Source organism: Podospora bellae-mahoneyi (assembly GCF_035222275.1).
Source record: "Podospora bellae-mahoneyi strain CBS 112042 chromosome 1 map unlocalized CBS112042p_1, whole genome shotgun sequence".
NCBI classification, from domain to species: Eukaryota; Fungi; Ascomycota; class Sordariomycetes; order Sordariales; family Podosporaceae; genus Podospora; species Podospora bellae-mahoneyi.
In genome coordinates, this window is record NW_026946359.1 from 6,533,136 (window position 1) to 6,551,489 (window position 18,354).

The window sequence follows — 18,354 nt, forward strand, 5'->3', positions numbered from 1 at the left end:
CATCGGCGTCGTGAATCCGCCTCTGCCTGCGTTGTCTGGTTGTGCTATGACACCTCGCCTGTCTGTCCTTGCCCGTTTACTACCGGCCGCCCCGTCCGCCCGGTACTTTCCGATGTCTCTTACACTTACTTACCAGGGTTTGTGTCGACGGTGATGCTGCATGTCGCAATGCGAAGGGGGAAAAAAGGGCTTCAGACCCGGGATTCCAATTGGCATATCATTACGTTGGCCAGACCAGACCACATGGAACATCATACGTACCCATCACTATAGCCGTGGCTCGGCTTCCTTCTAGCTCTTATCTCAGTGACACATCATGAAACAACCTTCTCTCCCCTCCCCGCAAAAATGAGTATATGTAGCAGTGGTGGTATCAATTTAATTTTCTAGTCATAACACATCTTCGTAGAGGTAAAAAGGTAAGGGGTATGTAACGGTAAGGTGAAGTCATGGACGACAAGGGGTATATTATTACACGGAGGTGTGTTTCACGCAAAAGTGATGGGTTGTGGGTGATGTGATCAGGCATATCGCTGCCTTTGGGCTTTAACCCCAAGTCTCACGTATCAAAAACCTTTACCCAATCAAGGGGAGGCTTTATCGAGACGACTACACGATACGCTCGCCGACATCACACAACCCCTCTACGCTCTCTCTGGGTTTCCAGCATTCTTCTGGTGGCTGGCAGTTTAACCCTTGTAGGGGGAAGGGCCAACCATGAGCTCGGGTCTGACGAGGGTGTCAAACTCCTCCTCGGTGAGGGCGTTGAGCTCCATGGCGGACTCCTTGAGGGTCAGGCCCTTCTTGTGGGCGTTCTTGGCGACCTTGCTCGCCATGTCATAGCCAATCTTGGGGTTGAGGCAGGTAACCAACATGAGGCTAACAAAGTGTCAAGTCAGTATGCAATATCTCACGAGTCAGCTTGAGTCCAGGAAGACTTACGACTCCTTCATGATGCTGGCAATCTTCTTCTCGTTGGCAGAGAGGCCGACAACAAGGTTCTTCTCAAAGCTCTTCATGCCGTCGGCCAGGATGCGGATGCTGTGAAGGAGGTTGCGGATAATCAGGGGCTTGTACACGTTGAGCTCGAACTGGCCGTTCATGCCGCCGATGGTGCAAGCAACCTGGTTACCCATAACCTGAGCGCAGACCATGGTGAGGGCCTCGCACTGGGTGGGGTTGACCTTGCCGGGCATGATGGACGAACCGGGCTCGTTCTCAGGGAGGTTGAGCTCGCCGAGACCGCAACGGGGACCGCTGCCGAGGTAGCGGATGTCCTGAGCAATCTTGCTGAGCGAGGCAGCGAGGGTGTTGAGGCTGCCGTGGGCCTGGACGACGGCGTCGTGGGCAGCGAGCGCCTCGAACTTGTTGGGGGCGGTCTTGAACTCGGTGCCGGTCATCTTGGAAACCTCCTCGGCGATGGCCTCGGCGAAGCCCTCGAAGGTGTTGATGCCGGTGCCGACGGCGGTGCCGCCCTGGGCGAGGAGGCGGAGGTCGGGGAGGGAAGACTCGACGCGCTTGATGCCGAAGTCGAGCTGGGCAACATAGCCGCTGAACTCCTGAGCGAGGGTCAGGGGAGTGGCATCCTGGAGATGGGTGCGGCCAATCTTGATGATCTTCTTGGCCTCGAACTCCTCAACCTTGGCCTGGAGCGCATCGCGAAGGCTCTTGAGCGCAGGGAGGAGGGTGTTCTCAAACTCGAGCACAGCAGCAATGTGCATGACGGTGGGGAAGGTGTCGTTGGACGAAGCCGAGCGGTTGACGTGGTCGTTGGGGTGCACAGGCTTCTTGGAGCCCATCTTGCCGCCCAGAATCTCGATGGCTCTGTTGCTGATGACCTCGTTGGCGTTCATGTTGGACTGAGTGCCGGAGCCGGTCTGCCAGACGACGAGGGGGAAGTGGTCGAGGAGCTTGAGGTCAGCAACCTCCTTCGCGGCCTGCTGAATGGCCTTGCCGATCTCAGGATCTACATATTGCCCGTCTGGTCAGCCCCTCGTTCTTCTTCGGACGAAATATACCAGAGCGCACTGCAAGAGCGCAAAAAGAGGGTTCATACCAAGGCCATAGCGCATGTTCACCGTCGCCGCAGCACCCTTGAGGATACCGAACGCCTTGACGATAGGCGGGGGCATGCGGTCCTGGGGCTGGTTGATCTTGAAGTTCTCGAGGGAACGCTCAGTCTGAGCGCCCCAGTACTTGTCGGCCGGGACCTGGATCTCGCCAAAGGCATCGCTCTCGGTTCTGGTGTTGGCCGACATTCTCGCGGCACTACTGTGGAAGGGTCTCTGGTGGCGGATGGGGAGGTTGGCGGTTTGGCTGTTGGAAAGTGACGAAATGGGACCGGCCGTCGCCTTGAGACATGTGCTCAGCGACCGGCTGGCTGTCCTCGGCACCGCAAGGCTGGCGCGGGCTGCGGGCCCGGCAATGCGAACCGATCGAAGCATGCTGGGCAAAAAAAGTCGCCTGACAAACAAACAGTAGCCCTGTATCTAGCGCCGAGCGGCGGTTAGCAGTCGTGCTGCGGGAGGGGGAGGTGCGGGGTGCCGAGCAGCTACGTACTTGGTGAATGAGATAACTCGGGCGCCCAAGAACAGAAGAGACACCAGAGGGAGAGTGAGTTGCTGCGAGAATGAGGGTATAGATGACAGGAGAACGATGCGCCAAAAAGCTGAAATGGAAAAACGCGCTCTCGCCTTTTTGTTCTACCCGCGACCACCTTTTCCCAACCACTTGGCTGACCCAGCCTGTCAACCCATCCGTCCGCGCCGGTCCGGCAGATCCCGACACCAGAAACCTCGAGATAATTGGGCAATTCCCAAATGTCCCACCCCCGGAAGGCCAACCGGCAATTAACGAATCGCAGAATCGAACAGAACATCGCCGATTCGCCCGCCGCTGCCCCCGGCAACCCTGCATCGCTAACAAAACAAACCCCTGATTCATTCTCAAGAGCAACAAAGGGGGCTTTTTGGTACAGACTAATGGTAACACATTATTTGATTACATTCATCCTGTCTGGCCTGCTACCTAACAACCCCAGAATTTAATGCACGAAAGGTATAGAAAACCTCGAGCAAAACTCGAACCTCCAAGCTCGGGTATCTTGCAAAGCATTAGCCCCATCTGTCGCTGAATGGGGGGAGGGGAAACCAAAACACACCCCTTCCCTGTTTCCCTCCGTCATGCTCCAGCGCTACAAATGCCAACAAAACAAGAATAATCCCCCCAGCCAAGGCCTCCGTCTTATCCATCTGACCCGATCATCTCCAATGCTTCCTTCTTTTCTCCAAGCTATTTCCCAAACTCAAGGTATACCTGCCGTCAGCACCTTTCACTCCAGTAGTAATATTACCAGACCCTGGTGGCCAGACTCCGCCATATATAGACGAAGAAACAACCTAGGTCCGAAGACCAAGTGCCAGATGCAGACAGTGGAAAGAAAACCTCCTAAATTCCCTTCCATTGTGGCCGATAGCTGGTGTGAGAGAATGCCGAAGAAAACAAAAAAAAAACAAAAAAAAAAAAAAAAAAAAAGGTGCAAAGAGGATACTCGTCCGGCCATCGTCGATATTAGGAGTTGAGCGTCTTGATCATCATACTGATCTTCCGCTTGTCGGTAACCATGAGAGCCCGGTTATCGAAAGCAGTGCTGATGGCCTCCACCACCTTGTGGAAGCTGCTGGCGGCACCCTTCTCTTGTGTGAACCGAGCAATGCAGAGCTGGTTTCGCTTCCCGTGCTCAATGACGGTCATGAGCTCAATGGCAAAAGATACTTCCTTGAGGTTGAGATCTAATGACGGAGGAGTGATCAGCAAGCGGACCTCACAAACAATGGGAAGAAAACCTACAGTTCTTGGCAGCGACACGGGCAAAGATGATGTTGCGCTCCTTGTCAACCTCGATATCCTTGATGCCATACTTGCGCCAGTCACGAAGCAAGATCGCCATCTCCTGACGCGCGCGCCGCTTGGGGATGGCAAAGCAAAGATATCGCATGGCCGGCTTGACCCTGAATAGCCGTGCCAGCCAGTTCTGCTGCACCTCAATCTTACGGCCACCCCCATCGCTCTCAGACCAGACACTTTGAGCGGCCATACTGTTGTGCTTCTCCTTAGATCTCTTCTGAGACCTGCCGTCTTCGTGGACGTGCACATCTTCAAACTCGGAATCTATCATGGCAAGCAAAGTTAGCATGTCACAGCTGAAGACATAGCACAGCGTCTTCTTCTCACCTCCAATAGACATCTTCGGCCCATCCTTGTTGCTCTTCCAGAACGACAAACCAAACGCCTTCTTCTTCTGAGCGCGCGATGCCGCAGGCTCGTCGATGGAATACGAGACAGGCCTGCTGGGCGGCCCGCTAGCCTCCGAACCGGCGTATTCCTCGCCGTGCTGGGGGAACGTCCCGGTGGTGGGGGTAACGGCGGGGCTGTTTCCATCCTTGGAGGCGCGTTTGAACCAAGATGACACCCTGTTCTTGGGCTGCGCACCAACGCCATTCTCTGTATTGTCAACCGAGCGGGTCGGTTGATGACCCGAGTAGGATGCATGTCTTCGTGACTCCTGAACAGTGGTAGGGCGTTCGTTCTTGGTTGGATGGAGAGATAGCTTGCGGACGTTGAGCGGCCGCGGAACCGCAGCCAGATCGCCACCTTCTACCGCCGTTGGCGAGTTCACCACCCGAATGGTGTTCTCAGCCCGGGACAAATAATCCAGCCCTCTGTTCTTAACACGAACTGGGGTTTCTGCAGGGACAGCCTCCGGGCTGCTCTCATAAATAGATGGAAGCGGGTTGACTGTCTTCACTGAGCGGTTGTGAATCGGATCTGACACCACCCGACGATCAGGAAGATGAATGCTTGAGCCAGGGTCAAGGAGTGAGACTTTATGCGTTACAGGCGCAACCTCCAGACTCTGCTTGCGGATTGACAGAGGAGAGACGGTGGATTGGGACGGAACTGGAGGCAATGGTCTACTATACTCTCGCTGATTACTCGCAAACGAGCGCGGACCAGCAAGCGACGACTGCGACATTTGCGCAAAAGACGAATCAGCCAAAGAAAAGCTCAAGTGGCTGGCTTCACGGCTCTGAAGTAACGTCTCGCTGGGCGCTGACACGAGGAGTGAGCTACCGAAGGCTTCGTCAATGTCTCGGGCAATCGAGGTATGAAACTGTTTGAGTTCCTCGCCCCAAAGCACCCTCTCCTCCTTCTTGTTGTTGTTGACGTCAGCCATAGACACGGTGGTCGTAGGCCTTGGGGTCTTGGTGGCTTTCCGTGGCGAGTAGGCATCGCGGTCGTATGTCGTGTTGTCGCCCGCAATGCTAGCTGGGGCAGCCACAGAACCATGTCGGCTTCCCTGATACTTCTGACCTTTGCGGACTGCTGAGAAGTCAACCCCACGCCTGGAGAGCCTGCTGCTGACACGAACTCTCGGGGTGCTGTGGTGGCTATGAATTGAGCCCATGGAGCCCCGAGGGGTCCGCAGACGACCGGCTGTTGTCGCGGTCCGTTGCGAAGGGGTTCGAAGCTGGTGTCGCACCGAACCACCCTTGGACCTGTATGAACGATACGAGTGCGAGACAGTGGTGGGAGAACGTCCGATGCCATCCTGAGAGCCATTGCGGTGAATTATAATCTTGGCGTGACTGGCGTACGGGGCAGAATGGAACACCCGGGACGCATTGTAAGGATCATAGCTGCGTATTGTGCCCGTTTCGTCCTTGTCTGCTTTCCCCGGCACATTCGAGATGACTGTGAACTTTGACACTGCTCGTTTCTGACCGTATCGCCCTGGCTGGGTAAACTCGCAAGTGGAGATGCGTTTGCCCCAGTTGGGAGGCTTGAGGTGATGATAATCGCTCTTCGAGATGGGTACGTTGTTGTTGTAGTTTTCCAACTGGACTTCACGGTGATTATAGAGCAGGTGATAGAACAGTTTCTGATCGTTCGGTCTGCCGGAATGATTAGTTATCTGCACTGTCACCGCAATAAAGGCAGGAGAACTTACTTTTCCTGGGCCAACTTGAGCTTGAGCTCAGCTTCGGGGTACGCGTGCCAGAGCGCCTTGAGCTGTCTCAGAATCTGAATGTCCACCTCCGCCTCAGGGATGGGCGAGACATTGCGTTTCTGCAAACCTGATTGCTGGCGCTGTTCCCACTCGAAGCATTGCGGAATATCGGGGTACTTGAGGATGAGCGGGTGTTGCCACATCTGGGCCATGGTAATACGATTCGCAGGCTGGGGCACCAGCATCCTCCGGATCAGATCCTGAGCTTCCCTGCTCAAATGCGGGGGCATGCGGTACTCGGCGCGTTTGGCCTTTTGAATCATGACACCAAGGTCGTCGTCATCAAACGGCAAATAGCCAGCAAGCATGACGAACAGGATGACGCCCATGCTCCAAATGTCGACCGCTGAGCCTTTGTAGGCCTGGTGTCGAAGCAACTCCGGAGCCGCATAGTGAGGACTTCCACAGGCCGTTGTGAGCTGATGGTGTTGGCTTTGTTGCAAAGCCGCCATCCCAAAGTCTGCAATTTTGACCTGACCACTGCTGTGAAGCAGAATGTTCTCCGGCTTCAGATCTCGGTGGCAGATGTTCAATGAATGGCAGTAATCCAGCGCACTCATGATCTGGCGGAAGTAAAAGACGACCTCCCATTCACGTAGAGCACCAACGGAGCGGATAAACTCAAACATGTCGCCTTTTTCAACAAATTCGGTGACCATGTAGCTAGCAAGGAGCATCGAGTTAGTCCACAATTCGAGCACGCACGGGGTATGCTGACTTACATCTCCGACCTGTTCTCCCAAATGTCAAGCAGTTTGATAATGTTTGGATGCTCGATGAGCTTAAGGACGGCAATTTCGCGCTCGATAGCTATCGGCATTCGACGAAGACCGCCTTCCGCATCGGTTTGGGGAGTTCGATGTTCGAGCCGGTCAAGATTGGCCAGACTACCCGACTGGTTGATGAAGGCGGTGCTTTTGGACAAAATCTTGATGGCCACCAATTGGCCAGTAACACGGTGACGTGCGAGACGAACACGCGCCGAAGTCCCCTTGCCTAATGTCTTGCCCAGCTGCCAAGGTCCAATGTGTGTCTTGAGCTGTCTTGTGGTGGAGGCATTGGAAGAAACATTGGAAAATTGAGAGATGCGCCGGGCGGCTTCGAGGTCGACTTCCTGAGAAACAGCTGAAAGATGCTGACTGACTGGCGCAGGGCGTTCTACTGCAACTGGTCGATCTGATGTGCCTTTCGTCTGACGCTCGACTTGATGACTTGTACCGGCGACAACAGATGTTGACGAGCCTCTGACAACCTTCTTGGACCTCAATACGTAATTCTCATCATTGCCTTTGTGATGGGAACGCGCCGTGCTGACGACTGTTGCATTGTTGACTCGCTTGGTCGTGTCAGCGAGCGGCTGGCGGCCATGTCGCGAGTTGCTGTGCCTATCCATGGTTGACGGGATCGAGGGCGGATCAGTACATGGTCCGATGCAGAAAGGACTGTAAGAAGCAAATCAACGATCGGACGGTTGGAAAGTTGCAGTGATAGTGAAGGAGTCGGTTGGAAGATGTAACCTCGAGAATTAGAAGCTGTAGATGAATTAACGAGTGGTGTTGAGGTCGGACTGGCGATGGAAGGAAAGACACACAAAAATGAGCGTGTAAGAAGCTAAACGACTGTGGTGGTGGTGCGAAGGTCAGCACTGCCCGGCGACGATCTGGTGAGAGAAGGAGAGTGGGAGTTGGGGTCGGTGGGCGGAGTTTGATAGATGCAGCGAGTGGAATGGCGGGGGGTGAAAAGCTTGGGGCCTGAGGGAAGGGCAGGAGCGAGAGAAAGCTTGCATAGCAACCAGCTTTGTTGTGATCACAACAAAACAACCCGCTGCAACAGAGTCGCTGCCAGGCTCGCGTGGGCCTGAAAAACCAGTGCTTCAATGGGGCTGGCCAGTAAGATGGAAACGCGATATGACATGGAACCATACAGTGCATTTTACGGCTTGCTCGTCGTCACCTACTATGCAAGGGGAAGCTCGGTGTCCCGAGTTTCGAGCTGAAGGCATTCGGAAATTAAGACCCTTGGGGTGTTTTCTGCCAGGATCCAACAGTACACGCTCTTGTGTGCTGGCATCAACTACCCATACGAGCAGTTTGTCGATGATAACACGCATGTACCCAGTGTGAGAGAATGCTCTGTGTTGTCCGTACCGGTATATCTCAGTGCTGGTGTGGAAGAGTGCGAGGAATGCAGCAGAAGCATGGTGTTTTGTTTTTATGTGCGATGGAATTCCAGACAAAACTGGTTGTGCCAAGTATTCTGGCCCCAAAACACGATCCCAGAACCACTTCTTCATGCCAATACATCTAAAACTACTGATCTGATCCATGATACACAATATCTATCTACCCATGGTGAGAACCTCTGGTCCCCGGCAAAGGGGCTCCTCCGTTCTTTCGAGCCCACTTGTCATCATGAGATTCGAAATGATACACCCATATTTTGTATTGTCCCGAACAGTTGTACTGTAACAGATCGAAATTTCACGGGCACTCGCACTCGAAAACCCATCCACCTTGTCGTTCTCCTCCGTTGATAGCAGCTGTGATGTTGAACTTGGAACAGCCGAATATAATGTCTTACCTAAGCAACAGCAGTCGCCGTGCACGGACTTGGGTATGGATTGCAGTTCCACCTTTGAGTTTACCAATTAACCCCAACCCCACCACGCGCTGCAGCAAACGCGACGCGTTCTGAACCTCTTGAAGGCCACGCTGTAACCGACGAAAGGCGTGCATATTCCCTGTGGATTTTGGTCTTTCGAAATACCCTCTTTCTCGGAAGAGTCTTTGACGGAAAGCGATTTACCCAGTCCATTTACTCCTTGGCTTGGGCGAAATGGCGCCAACGACCTCGCTGAAAAGAGCCGCCCCAGATGATGCCGACGACTACAGCTTCCTGCGACGAAGAGGGCGAGATGGGCCACGGGCTTATCACGATAATGACACTGCCGCGACCGAAGCGGCAAGTACATTCCAACCGGGTGCAATTGTGCGTGTGAAATTACGCAACTTCGTTACCTATTCCGAAGCCCAATTCTCTCTCGGACCTAACCTGAATATGGTTATTGGGCCAAACGGCACAGGGAAAAGTTCGCTGGTCTGTGCCATTTGCTTGGGACTTGGTTATCCACCGAACGTACTGGGGAGGGCGAGTACTTTTGGCGACTTCGTCAAGCACGGCAACGATGAGGCGGAACTCGAGGTTGAGCTACAGCGGAAGCCTGAAGATGCCGAGAACTACGTCATTGGGCTTGTCATCAGGCGCGAGGATAATAGTCGGAAGTTCACTATCAACGGAAGCCGTTCCACCCTCAAGGATGTTCAGAGGCTTATGCGGAGCCTTCGTATTCAGATCGACAACCTATGTCAGTTCCTACCACAGGACAAGGTGGCGGAGTTTGCTGGGTTGACTCCGGTAGAGCTGTTGGAGAAGACTCTGCATGCCGCCGCGCCACAGGACATGATTGTGTGGCAGCAGGAATTGAAACAGGGATTCAAGGAGCAAAAGGAAGTGCAATCCATCACGGACAAGACTCGCGAGGACATCAAGAGGATGGAGGACAAACAGCGGCTTCTGCAGGCGGATGTCGACAAACTTCGCGAGAGAAAGGCTATCCAGGAAGCGCTGATCAAACTGAAGCAACTTCGACTGATCGCTCAATATCAAGAGGCCAGGGAACACTTTAACGATGCCAGAATGCGTAAGAAAGAGTCACAGCGCGCCTATAAGAGGCTCGAAAGAAGCGTCGCGCCTGCCCTCGAAGCAGTCAATAGAAAGCAGGATTATTCTCGCAAAGTTAGAGGCGTCGTAACTCTTCGGCGACGAGAATTGGAGCAGGCTGTAGCCGAGGCCGACAAAGCGCTGGGTCCGGTGGAATCAGCAAGTGGGAAAATGACGCAGATGGAAAACGCGATTCGGACGGAGGAAGACAATTTCAAGGACAAGAGGAAGCGGATGGGTGCTTTGAGGAAGGAGATCACCGATCTGAAGGCAAAGTACGCACAAAAGCCCAAGGAATTCAAGGCTGGTGAATGGAACCTCCAGATTGTGGGTAGTTTGAGCAGTTATGTACACTCGAAAGGTTTGTGTCACTGACAGTTTTGACAGCGAGAGCTAGACCACCAGAAGCGCGAGAAGCAGCAGAAGGCCTTGGATCTTGTCCCAGAACGTGACGCTATCAAGACGGAGGGATATGGTTTGAGGCAACAGAAGATGGCATTGGTGCAGGAACTGGAGGCCCTGGACTCGCAAGAGGGCCAACTTCTCAACCAGCTCAAGAACATGAACCCTGATGCAGCAGCGGGCTGGGCCTGGCTCAAAGACAACCAAGGAGGGTTCGAAAAGGAAGTCTTTGGGCCTCCCATGCTAACGTGCTCCGTTAAAGACAAGCGCTACAAGGACTTGGTCCAGTCCATGCTCCAGGGATCTGATTTCTTTTGTTTCACGACACAGACCAGAGCGGACCACAAAAAGCTGAGCGACCAGCTGTATGGGACTTTGGGCCTTTCCGTTACTGTTCGGACTTGCTTTAGCTCGTTGGATTCCTTCAAGCCACCTATGCCTAAGGAGCAGCTTTCATGGTATGGCTTCGATGGCTATGTTCTCGATTTCCTCGACGGACCCGCTCCCGTGCTGGCCATGCTTTGCGCAGAGAAAAGACTACATCAGTCTGCCCTTAGCTTGAACGAGATTTCCGATGACCAGTTCGAGCAAATCCAAAAGGACGAGCTCATCAACTACTTTTCTGCTGGTCGCAAGTTTTATCGTATCATGCGCCGGAGAGAGTATGGGCCGGGGGCGGTCTCTACGCGCGTCACTGAGTTCAGCGAGGGCCGGTTCTGGACAGACCAGCCGGTTGATGGTTCTGAAAAGCTCGAAATCAGACGCAAGATCGAGGAGATCGATGGCAAGACTGATGAGTTGCTGACAAAGTTGAAAGAAGTGGCCGAGAAGCACAAAACACTCACAGCGGAGATCAAGGAACTTGAGGAGAAGAAGGTATGTATCTTTTCCTGTCGCATACCTGGATATAACTAACCAACTATCAGAGCGGTTTAATAGCGCAGAAGAACCAGTTGCAAGCCGAGTTTACGCAGTGGAACGGCCTGCCGGACAAGATAGGTATGACAGACCCCTGGCAGTGGACCCGATTGTGAGTGTATTAACAGAGCCGCTTCCAGATGCCAAAGAAAAGGTACAAGAACGCACCCAGAAGGAGCTTGACGAGGCCAAAGCTCGCAGGGTGGATCTTATGAGGCAACTCGACGATGCCACCGTGGACATGTCCAAGGCCGTCATCAAACACTTCGAAACGCTTGGTGCTATCCGTAAAACGCGACAAAAACTCCTCGAAGCCCAAGTCTGGGAGCTGGAGGCCGAATCGGATGTCAAGTGCCTCAAAGATAAGAACGCCGAGATCACAGCCAGACTAGAAGACGAGAAAGCAAAGGTGGAACAGGCTAAGAAGGATGTCGAGGAGTTCAGACAAACTGCCGGAGAAGCTCAAGACAAGGTCAGCGAGTTCTTGAACGATGAGAACAGGGTGGCCCTTCTGGCAGCTGCTCGGGACAGGACAGTGGCCGAGTTTGAGGGATTAATCGCGGCAGAGCAGGCGAAGCTGGAGATGATCGAAGCGGGTAACCCCCAGGCGCTGGAAGAGTACGAGCTTTACGCCCAAAAGATCGAACAGATTCGCCATGCTGCGGAAAACCAGGAGACAAGGCTGGCCCAGCTCAACGCCAGAATCGAGGAGATCCAGAGCCAATGGGAGCCCCGCCTAGACGAGCTCGTCGCACAGATTAATGATGCTTTTAGCTATAACTTTGAGCAAATCAGCTGTGCCGGCGAAGTTGGTGTCCACAAAGACGCGGATTTTGACAAGTGGGCTATCGATATCAAGGTCAGATTCCGTCAGGGGGAGACGCTTCAGCGGCTCGACCAGCACAGACAGTCCGGTGGCGAGCGTGCCGTGTCAACCATTTTCTACCTGATGGCTTTGCAGGCTCTGGCTCAGGCGCCATTCCGGGTGGTGGACGAGATCAACCAGGGTATGGACCCGCGCAACGAGCGTATGGTTCACGAGAGGATGGTGGAGGTGGCGTGCCGAGAGCATACAAGCCAGTATTTCCTCATCACACCCAAGCTGTTGTCGGAGCTCCGGTACGATCCTAGGATGATGGTTCATGTCATTGTCAGTGGAGAGCGGGTGGATGAGACGAGCACGACGAAGATGAACTTCGGCAAGTTTGTACAGATACAGAAGAGGCTGAAGGCACAGGCAGGGAGGCTGTGGTGATACCATATGCCGAGGAAATGGGCGCCGGGGACTTTAGTTGCAAGCGTTGCTTTAGGGCATGACGATATTCACATCATGTCGACAGCCAGTTGGAAGGAATGGAAATCTAGCTGTTTGATGATGTCGTGCCCCAGCCACATGGTGGGCATACAATTAGAACATGGAAATGTTTACCTAACACGCTTGCTTTTGCTCAAGCTATTCATCCATTGCATGGATCTGTCAGGGAACCGATATTTGCAGACTTCCATGAAACCCCTTCGCACGTGGAAGACCCCAGGGGTTCCCTGTGATATCATTGCCGAGCCGCAAACAACAATTGCTTGATGTCCCACCAGAAGACCCTGAAAATCCAGCCGATGGAACCCGCCAAGGTGGACTGGCAGAAGCAGGCAGCGCCAAGAGCGGACGGGAAGGGCACAGACCACTTGAGAGACAAATGTCAATGACGTCAATATCCACTTTGCGGAGACAGGCCACGCGCGTGGTGCGCAAGCGTCGCCTTTGAGGACTGTCGAATCAGAATGCGGATCAAGCCACAGTTCGGGAGGTGGCCGGTACGAAGGTGGTACTCTTGCGGGCTGTTGTACATAACTGGAAGAGTAGGTGAAGTCATTGCGAAGAGGGATGGGCATGGAGACGAGGAGCCGCGTCTTCCGAATGTCTTGTGCGGGCAGGAAGTCATGATACATGGGGGATCTGACGATTTGATTTCGAGATGGCTGGCAAGCAGCGCACCTTCAACCCGCTCGAATCCAGGCTGTTGGCTGGCCAGCAACTCCAAGCTAGAAGGGTAGCTGGAATGCAGAACCCAACAAATCCCCCATCCCAAAAAAGAAACATGCCATCTGATGCTTTCCATTTTCGCAAACTGATTGATCGACGACAGGGGTGTGTTAGTGGTCGGTCGGGTAGAAAACAAAAAAGCAGACAATGCCAGGTGACGTCACATTCGGGCCAGAGACGACCACCAGACTGACCAGTTGACCAGTGACGATGACGGGGGCGCCAGTTCAGCCAGCCCAGCCAGCAGGAGCAAACAGAACAGGACAGGAACAGGTTATTGACGGAGACGCATGTGGTAGTGGCTGCTAGAAAGCTGTGTTCAAAGAAACGGAACCAAGTCGTGGGGTAAGTTTGGTATATTATCTTCCCATCCCACCACCAGAGTGTGATTCCGTTTTTTTCTTTCTTTCATCAGCATCAACAGACACAACACACAAATACAAAGTATTTGCTTGCGACTTTGAATAAACCACCACCACTTTACCACAAACAAACAATCACCAATCAAACCAAACCAAACCAAACCAAACCTACCAGTCAACATGGGCGCCGTCGTCTCTTGCGTATGTCTCCTCCTCCTCCTCCTCCACCATCTTTCATCACTAGCGACTGATAACTAACCGTTTGAAACAGATCCAGAGTGCTCTCCGCACCATCGGCCGCACAATCATGGCCATCATCAACGGCATCGGCAACATCATCATGGCCATCGTCAACGGCATCATCAACTTCCTCGGCATCATCGTCGGCTTCCTCACCTGCAACACCTGCGGCGGTCGCCGTCGCCACGGTGGCACCACCACCCGCAAGAGCAGAGGGTTTGGGAGGAGGAGACATGGGACTACTGCTGCCATTTAAGTCCCATCAACACAACCACAGCTCATGATTGATGGGAAAGGGGAAGATTTCTTTTGTTATCGATGAATGGGATATGAACTGGCGTTTTTTCTCTTTTGCAAAGCGACGGAGTGGAGGATAATGAATAAAGATACCCAAATACCCAGACTGCGTTTCTTACGCGGGAGCAGTCAGGAGGGGAGGCGAGGAGGAGGGGAGGAGGAAGGGCATTGCGGTTTGATGGGGGTTACCTACTAGATAAATACATCTTTCATACGGCATACTCTTGGAATGATTTTTGTGTTTGTGTTACTGGATATGTTTGAATGTCAAACCGACAACCAAACATTTTTTTTTTATTTATTTTTTTATGCATCTACCTCCCACCTCATACCACATATCGACACATCTACACCCTCCGCTCAGTCGCTTAACTATCCTCCAACAAATCCCTCCCAAAGAACCTCTCTATCTGCCTGCCCGCCTCCTTCCCAACAAGCGCACTCAGCTCCTCAACCGTCGCGTTCGCAACCTCCTTTATATTCTCCATCTTGGCCGTAATATTCCCAATATTCTTCGGCGTGACCCCGGGCACAGCGGCCAGCATCTCCCCCGGCTCCGGGTTGAAAGCCGCCCCTTGCCCCTGCTGGCTCCCTTCGACATCATCCTCGTCATTCAACCCTGCCCTGACCGCGGCAATCGGATCAGGCTCCTTCTCTTGACTCTTTAGCCGTTCGAAAATCTCTGCTGTTTCGTACGGGCTTGAGCTCCAGATTATTCTTAGCTTGGGGAAGGCCAACGTCAACAACACAATCTTGGACTGGAGGTCCTTCTCGCCTGCGTTGGCCGAGTTGAGGGAGGAGATGCTTCCTGACAGGTCGGCGAATGGTTCGAGGGTGAAGGATTTGTTTTGGTCGAATTCGATGAGCAGCATAGGGTTTTGGTAGTGTTGGAACATGGTCTCGCATTGCGAGTAGAGCCTTCCATTGGAGAAGGAGGAGATGAGATCCGAGACGGATTTTCGTTCTATGCAGATGTTGGGGGAGAGGATGTAATCTCCTACTGTCAACATGCACGGCACGATGACCATCGACCGGCCGTGGAGGAGGGACGGCAAAGAAGAGCGGAATTCACGAACGTCGACCACCACTCGGGGCGGCTCAGCGGTGGCGGTGGAGAGCTTCCCGCCGCCGGCGATGCGGGTGTTGATTGTGCGGAGAAAGGCTTCTTGGGGGTCTTCGGTGGAGGAGTCGACTGTCATTACCAGGGACATGGAGGCGCGCTCTTTGATGAGTTTGGTGAAGTTGTCTTTCTCTCGGCGGACGGTGGAGAGGTAGCGTTGTTCTTCGACCGAGCCGCCGTAGTAGAGGAAGTAGACCCTGACATTTCGATCGTTGTGGCTGGAGCGGTAGACTTCCACTCGGCGGATGAAGGAGGCGTCGGGTTCGTACATGATGATGTACTTGGGTTTGACTTCTTCCAGCACGTGCTCGTCCTGATCGCCGTCGTACGCGTGGATGACGACGAGATCTTGCATGTCGTAGAGCTGGTAGTAGTCGTCCATGTCTTCCAACGGGTCAGCCATGACGAGGTCATCTTTCTGGTTGGCTTCCGCTTCGGTAATGTCAATCTGCCCCATCAGCTCGGCGACCTCATTAGGCTTCTCAAAGTACTGCGGGATGCTGCCATTCTCTAGACGGCTCGAGCCAGAGCCTACCGCTCCACCACCGCGGACCCGACGTCTCTTGTTAGAGGGTGCCCGGCTTTTGGACTGCGCAAGACGGGGGTCAACGGCACCACTAAGCGCCTTTTGATTCTCCGCGAACAGCGTGGCGCTGACCTGGGCAAACTCCCTCTTCCACTTGAGATAGCTGCGCAGCTTCTTGCGCATCATGTAGGCGGCTGAAGGCTTGTCCTCTTCTGGATCGTAGACCTCCTCAATGCGCTTCTCAGTCCTCGGCTTGACGTGCATGGTCTGAAGATAGTCGCGGAGCTGGCGGCATGTGTTCGTGTCCGAGCACATGATTAGAATGGTGCCGTTGGAATCGTCACGGGCTTGCTGCTCAAAGAAAAGGTCACGGTCTATCTCTTCTAGCACATCGGCCAATACTGACCACTTTGGCTGTTCTTCGAGTACAGGTTGCAGAGAATCGATGCTGGAGTCTGCCTTCGCTTTCTGGGTGCTGGCATAAACCCTCTTCTTGGCAGTGTCAAAGATGGTCTGGGCTGCATCGAGAAAGAGCCACGGAGACTGGGTCTGTCTTGTCGATCCAGGGGGTGGCGAGTGAGCAGCATGAATGGTATCGAGTTGCTGAAGAAAAGAGACCGCATCGAGGGCCAAGACTGAGTGCAGCATACCCCTGAGTACAGTCAAATCGCCCACAATCTGCTTTGTTTTCCAGCTGACCCGGTGCCAATTAGGATCGAGCTGTCTGCGGACAAGAACATCAAAGCTCTTGAGAAGAGCGCTGTCGAGGTTCCAGTCTTCCATCTCAAGCCCCGTGTTGCCCTTCTTCAGCTCATGAATACTGACTTCGACACATTCCATGATGGCCACCTGAATCTCACGCATTGCGTTGGTCATTGGCACCTCCAACTCGATGACCTCGGCTTTCTTCTTCCCCTCGAGTGCCTGCGCGACGTGGACATGAAATCGTGGCCACAAAGATGCTTTTCGTAAAAACAAGTTCCTCATCATGGTAGCCAAGGGCGAAAAGCCGGCCGTGAACGGGTCTGGGTTGTCGGAGAACGCCTTTAGAAAGCCGACCTTGTTCTTTTGGCGGTATATCCTGATGATGAAGGCCTCTAACGAAGTTGCAACAGCCTTGTCGGCGTGAAGAACGAGCATGCCGGTGATGGTTTCCGGATTAAGGAGACCGGTCAACATATCGACGACCAAGATACGTGATGTGACGCTGAAAATACCACCACCAGCATACATCTTCTCCCGAGCACCCACGCTCGTGTAGTCGGTGTTGACCACGGTGAGGCCCCTGGCCTTTGGTGACATACTGATGGCGGCATGCTCGGCGAGCGCTTCACCGATCCAGGCATTTTCCCTGTCTTCGGCATTGACGATGACGATCAAGTTGTTTCCTGCGGCATCATAGGAGTGAAGGAGGTTCGTGATAAGGCGCATGAGGCCGAGACCTCGGGCCAGAACCACCAGTTCATCCTCCTTGCGGAGCTCCTCAAACAGCTTCTGCTGGTATACCTAACACATGGAGATGGGAGTTAGCAAACGGCTGTGGATGCAGCACAAGAGAGACACACCAAGGGCAGTGAGAGCTTCACAGGCTGCACAGGCGGGGGGGTGCGGGCAGAAGACATGCGGGGCGCCTTCACTGACTTGCTGTGTTCAGTCTGGAGTTCTTCTCACACCGCTTCAAACAACATCGTCGAGACCATAAGATGGTACCACAAGGCGAGGTCTCATGCATCAAGGCTGTGTGGATGAGAGGAATGCAGGCACGTAACCCTGGACCGTTTGTTAGTACAGGAACCCCCGTATCGCTCAACTGGGCACTAACTCCTTAGCGGACCGCGCCCCAAAGACGCCCGCCGAAGACCGCTCCAACCCGTGACCCTCGACGTCATTGTCCCCCAGCAAGATCCAAAGTGTGAGATACGTACCAGTTCAGGGAAATCTCCTTAAAAGGCAAGCAAAGGCTCTCCTCCCTCTACTCGCAACTCTCCTCTTTCTTTTCTTCCTCAAGTCACACAAAAACCTAACGATTCCACGAAAGATATCATTCTCAACCCTCAAGCACCCTCTGCCCCACCTACACACCCCTGCAACTGCACGTCACCGCGCCAAACAAACAATCACCATGTCTGAGTCCAACAAGAAGTTCTCCATCCAGCCCATCGATGAGCAGGAGCAAGATAAGGTAGGCGGACCGCGGTCTTCCACCATCTCGACATGGCACGGGACTGACATTGTGTGAAAAGGGCACCTTCCAGAAGCTCAGCGAGGAGACCAAGAAAGTCCTCGAAGCTCACTCCGCCAACCCTGGACCTGTCATCAGTGATAACTTCAATGCTCAGGAGGAGGGGACCAAGGAGGAGCGTCATGAGAAGGCAAAGGACCTCAACAACTGAATGGACTCGACCATCATCTTCCTAGTTTTCATTTTTTCCATGGCCGACTCTTGGACGGATCCCTGACCGGGCTGTATTACTATGCGTGTATTAGTTTTAATGACGAACCTGACGAACCTACAACAACTATGAATTGTCCCATATGTGTGCTTATGTTTCCGTCGGACTATCGTTCCTAAATGTGACCTCTTCAGATATGTATGTATAGCTGACAAGGAACTCACTCAACCAGCTTCTTTGGGAACGGCCGCTCGCCGATCGCTTG

At 53.5% G+C, this 18,354-nt stretch overlaps 6 protein-coding genes across 6 annotated transcripts; 3 read left to right on the top strand and 3 right to left on the bottom strand.

Moving 5' to 3' along the window:
* Window positions 1-283: 283 nt before the first annotated feature.
* Window positions 284-2,837, bottom strand: FUM1 (fumarase fum1). Its single transcript, XM_062875215.1, has 4 exons — window positions 2,560-2,837; window positions 2,057-2,489; window positions 943-1,966; window positions 284-879 (listed from the first exon to the last, which is right to left on the bottom strand). The coding sequence occupies exons 2-4, from the start codon at window positions 2,442-2,444 to the stop codon at window positions 690-692; spliced, it is 1,602 nt and encodes a 533-aa protein (XP_062738457.1). The 5' UTR covers window positions 2,445-2,489; window positions 2,560-2,837; the 3' UTR covers window positions 284-689.
* Window positions 2,838-2,977: 140 nt separating this feature from the next.
* Window positions 2,978-7,768, bottom strand: GIN4 (serine/threonine-protein kinase gin4). Its single transcript, XM_062875216.1, has 5 exons — window positions 6,793-7,768; window positions 6,011-6,733; window positions 3,850-5,954; window positions 3,534-3,791; window positions 2,978-3,512 (listed from the first exon to the last, which is right to left on the bottom strand). The coding sequence occupies exons 1-4, from the start codon at window positions 7,461-7,463 to the stop codon at window positions 3,571-3,573; spliced, it is 3,720 nt and encodes a 1,239-aa protein (XP_062738458.1). The 5' UTR covers window positions 7,464-7,768; the 3' UTR covers window positions 2,978-3,512; window positions 3,534-3,570.
* An 871-nt stretch (window positions 7,769-8,639) lies between these two features.
* Window positions 8,640-12,549, top strand: SMC5 (Structural maintenance of chromosomes protein 5). Its single transcript, XM_062875217.1, has 4 exons — window positions 8,640-10,117; window positions 10,178-11,068; window positions 11,119-11,191; window positions 11,251-12,549. Exons 1-4 carry the CDS (start codon window positions 8,906-8,908, stop codon window positions 12,363-12,365), a joined length of 3,291 nt encoding a protein of 1,096 aa, XP_062738459.1. The 5' UTR covers window positions 8,640-8,905; the 3' UTR covers window positions 12,366-12,549.
* Window positions 12,550-13,321: 772 nt separating this feature from the next.
* On the top strand, window positions 13,322-14,250 carry QC761_119345 (uncharacterized protein). The gene is made up of 2 exons (XM_062875218.1): window positions 13,322-13,714; window positions 13,785-14,250. Exons 1-2 carry the CDS (start codon window positions 13,694-13,696, stop codon window positions 14,007-14,009), a joined length of 246 nt encoding a protein of 81 aa, XP_062738460.1. The 5' UTR covers window positions 13,322-13,693; the 3' UTR covers window positions 14,010-14,250.
* Window positions 14,251-14,324: 74 nt separating this feature from the next.
* Window positions 14,325-17,453, bottom strand: rad16 (DNA repair protein RAD16). The gene is made up of 2 exons (XM_062875219.1): window positions 17,262-17,453; window positions 14,325-17,202 (listed from the first exon to the last, which is right to left on the bottom strand). The coding sequence occupies exons 1-2, from the start codon at window positions 17,316-17,318 to the stop codon at window positions 14,419-14,421; spliced, it is 2,841 nt and encodes a 946-aa protein (XP_062738461.1). The 5' UTR covers window positions 17,319-17,453; the 3' UTR covers window positions 14,325-14,418.
* QC761_119355 (uncharacterized protein) lies at window positions 17,433-18,236 on the top strand. Its single transcript, XM_062875220.1, has 2 exons — window positions 17,433-17,878; window positions 17,940-18,236. The coding sequence occupies exons 1-2, from the start codon at window positions 17,819-17,821 to the stop codon at window positions 18,087-18,089; spliced, it is 210 nt and encodes a 69-aa protein (XP_062738462.1). The 5' UTR covers window positions 17,433-17,818; the 3' UTR covers window positions 18,090-18,236.
* The last annotated feature ends 118 nt before the right edge of the window (window positions 18,237-18,354 follow it).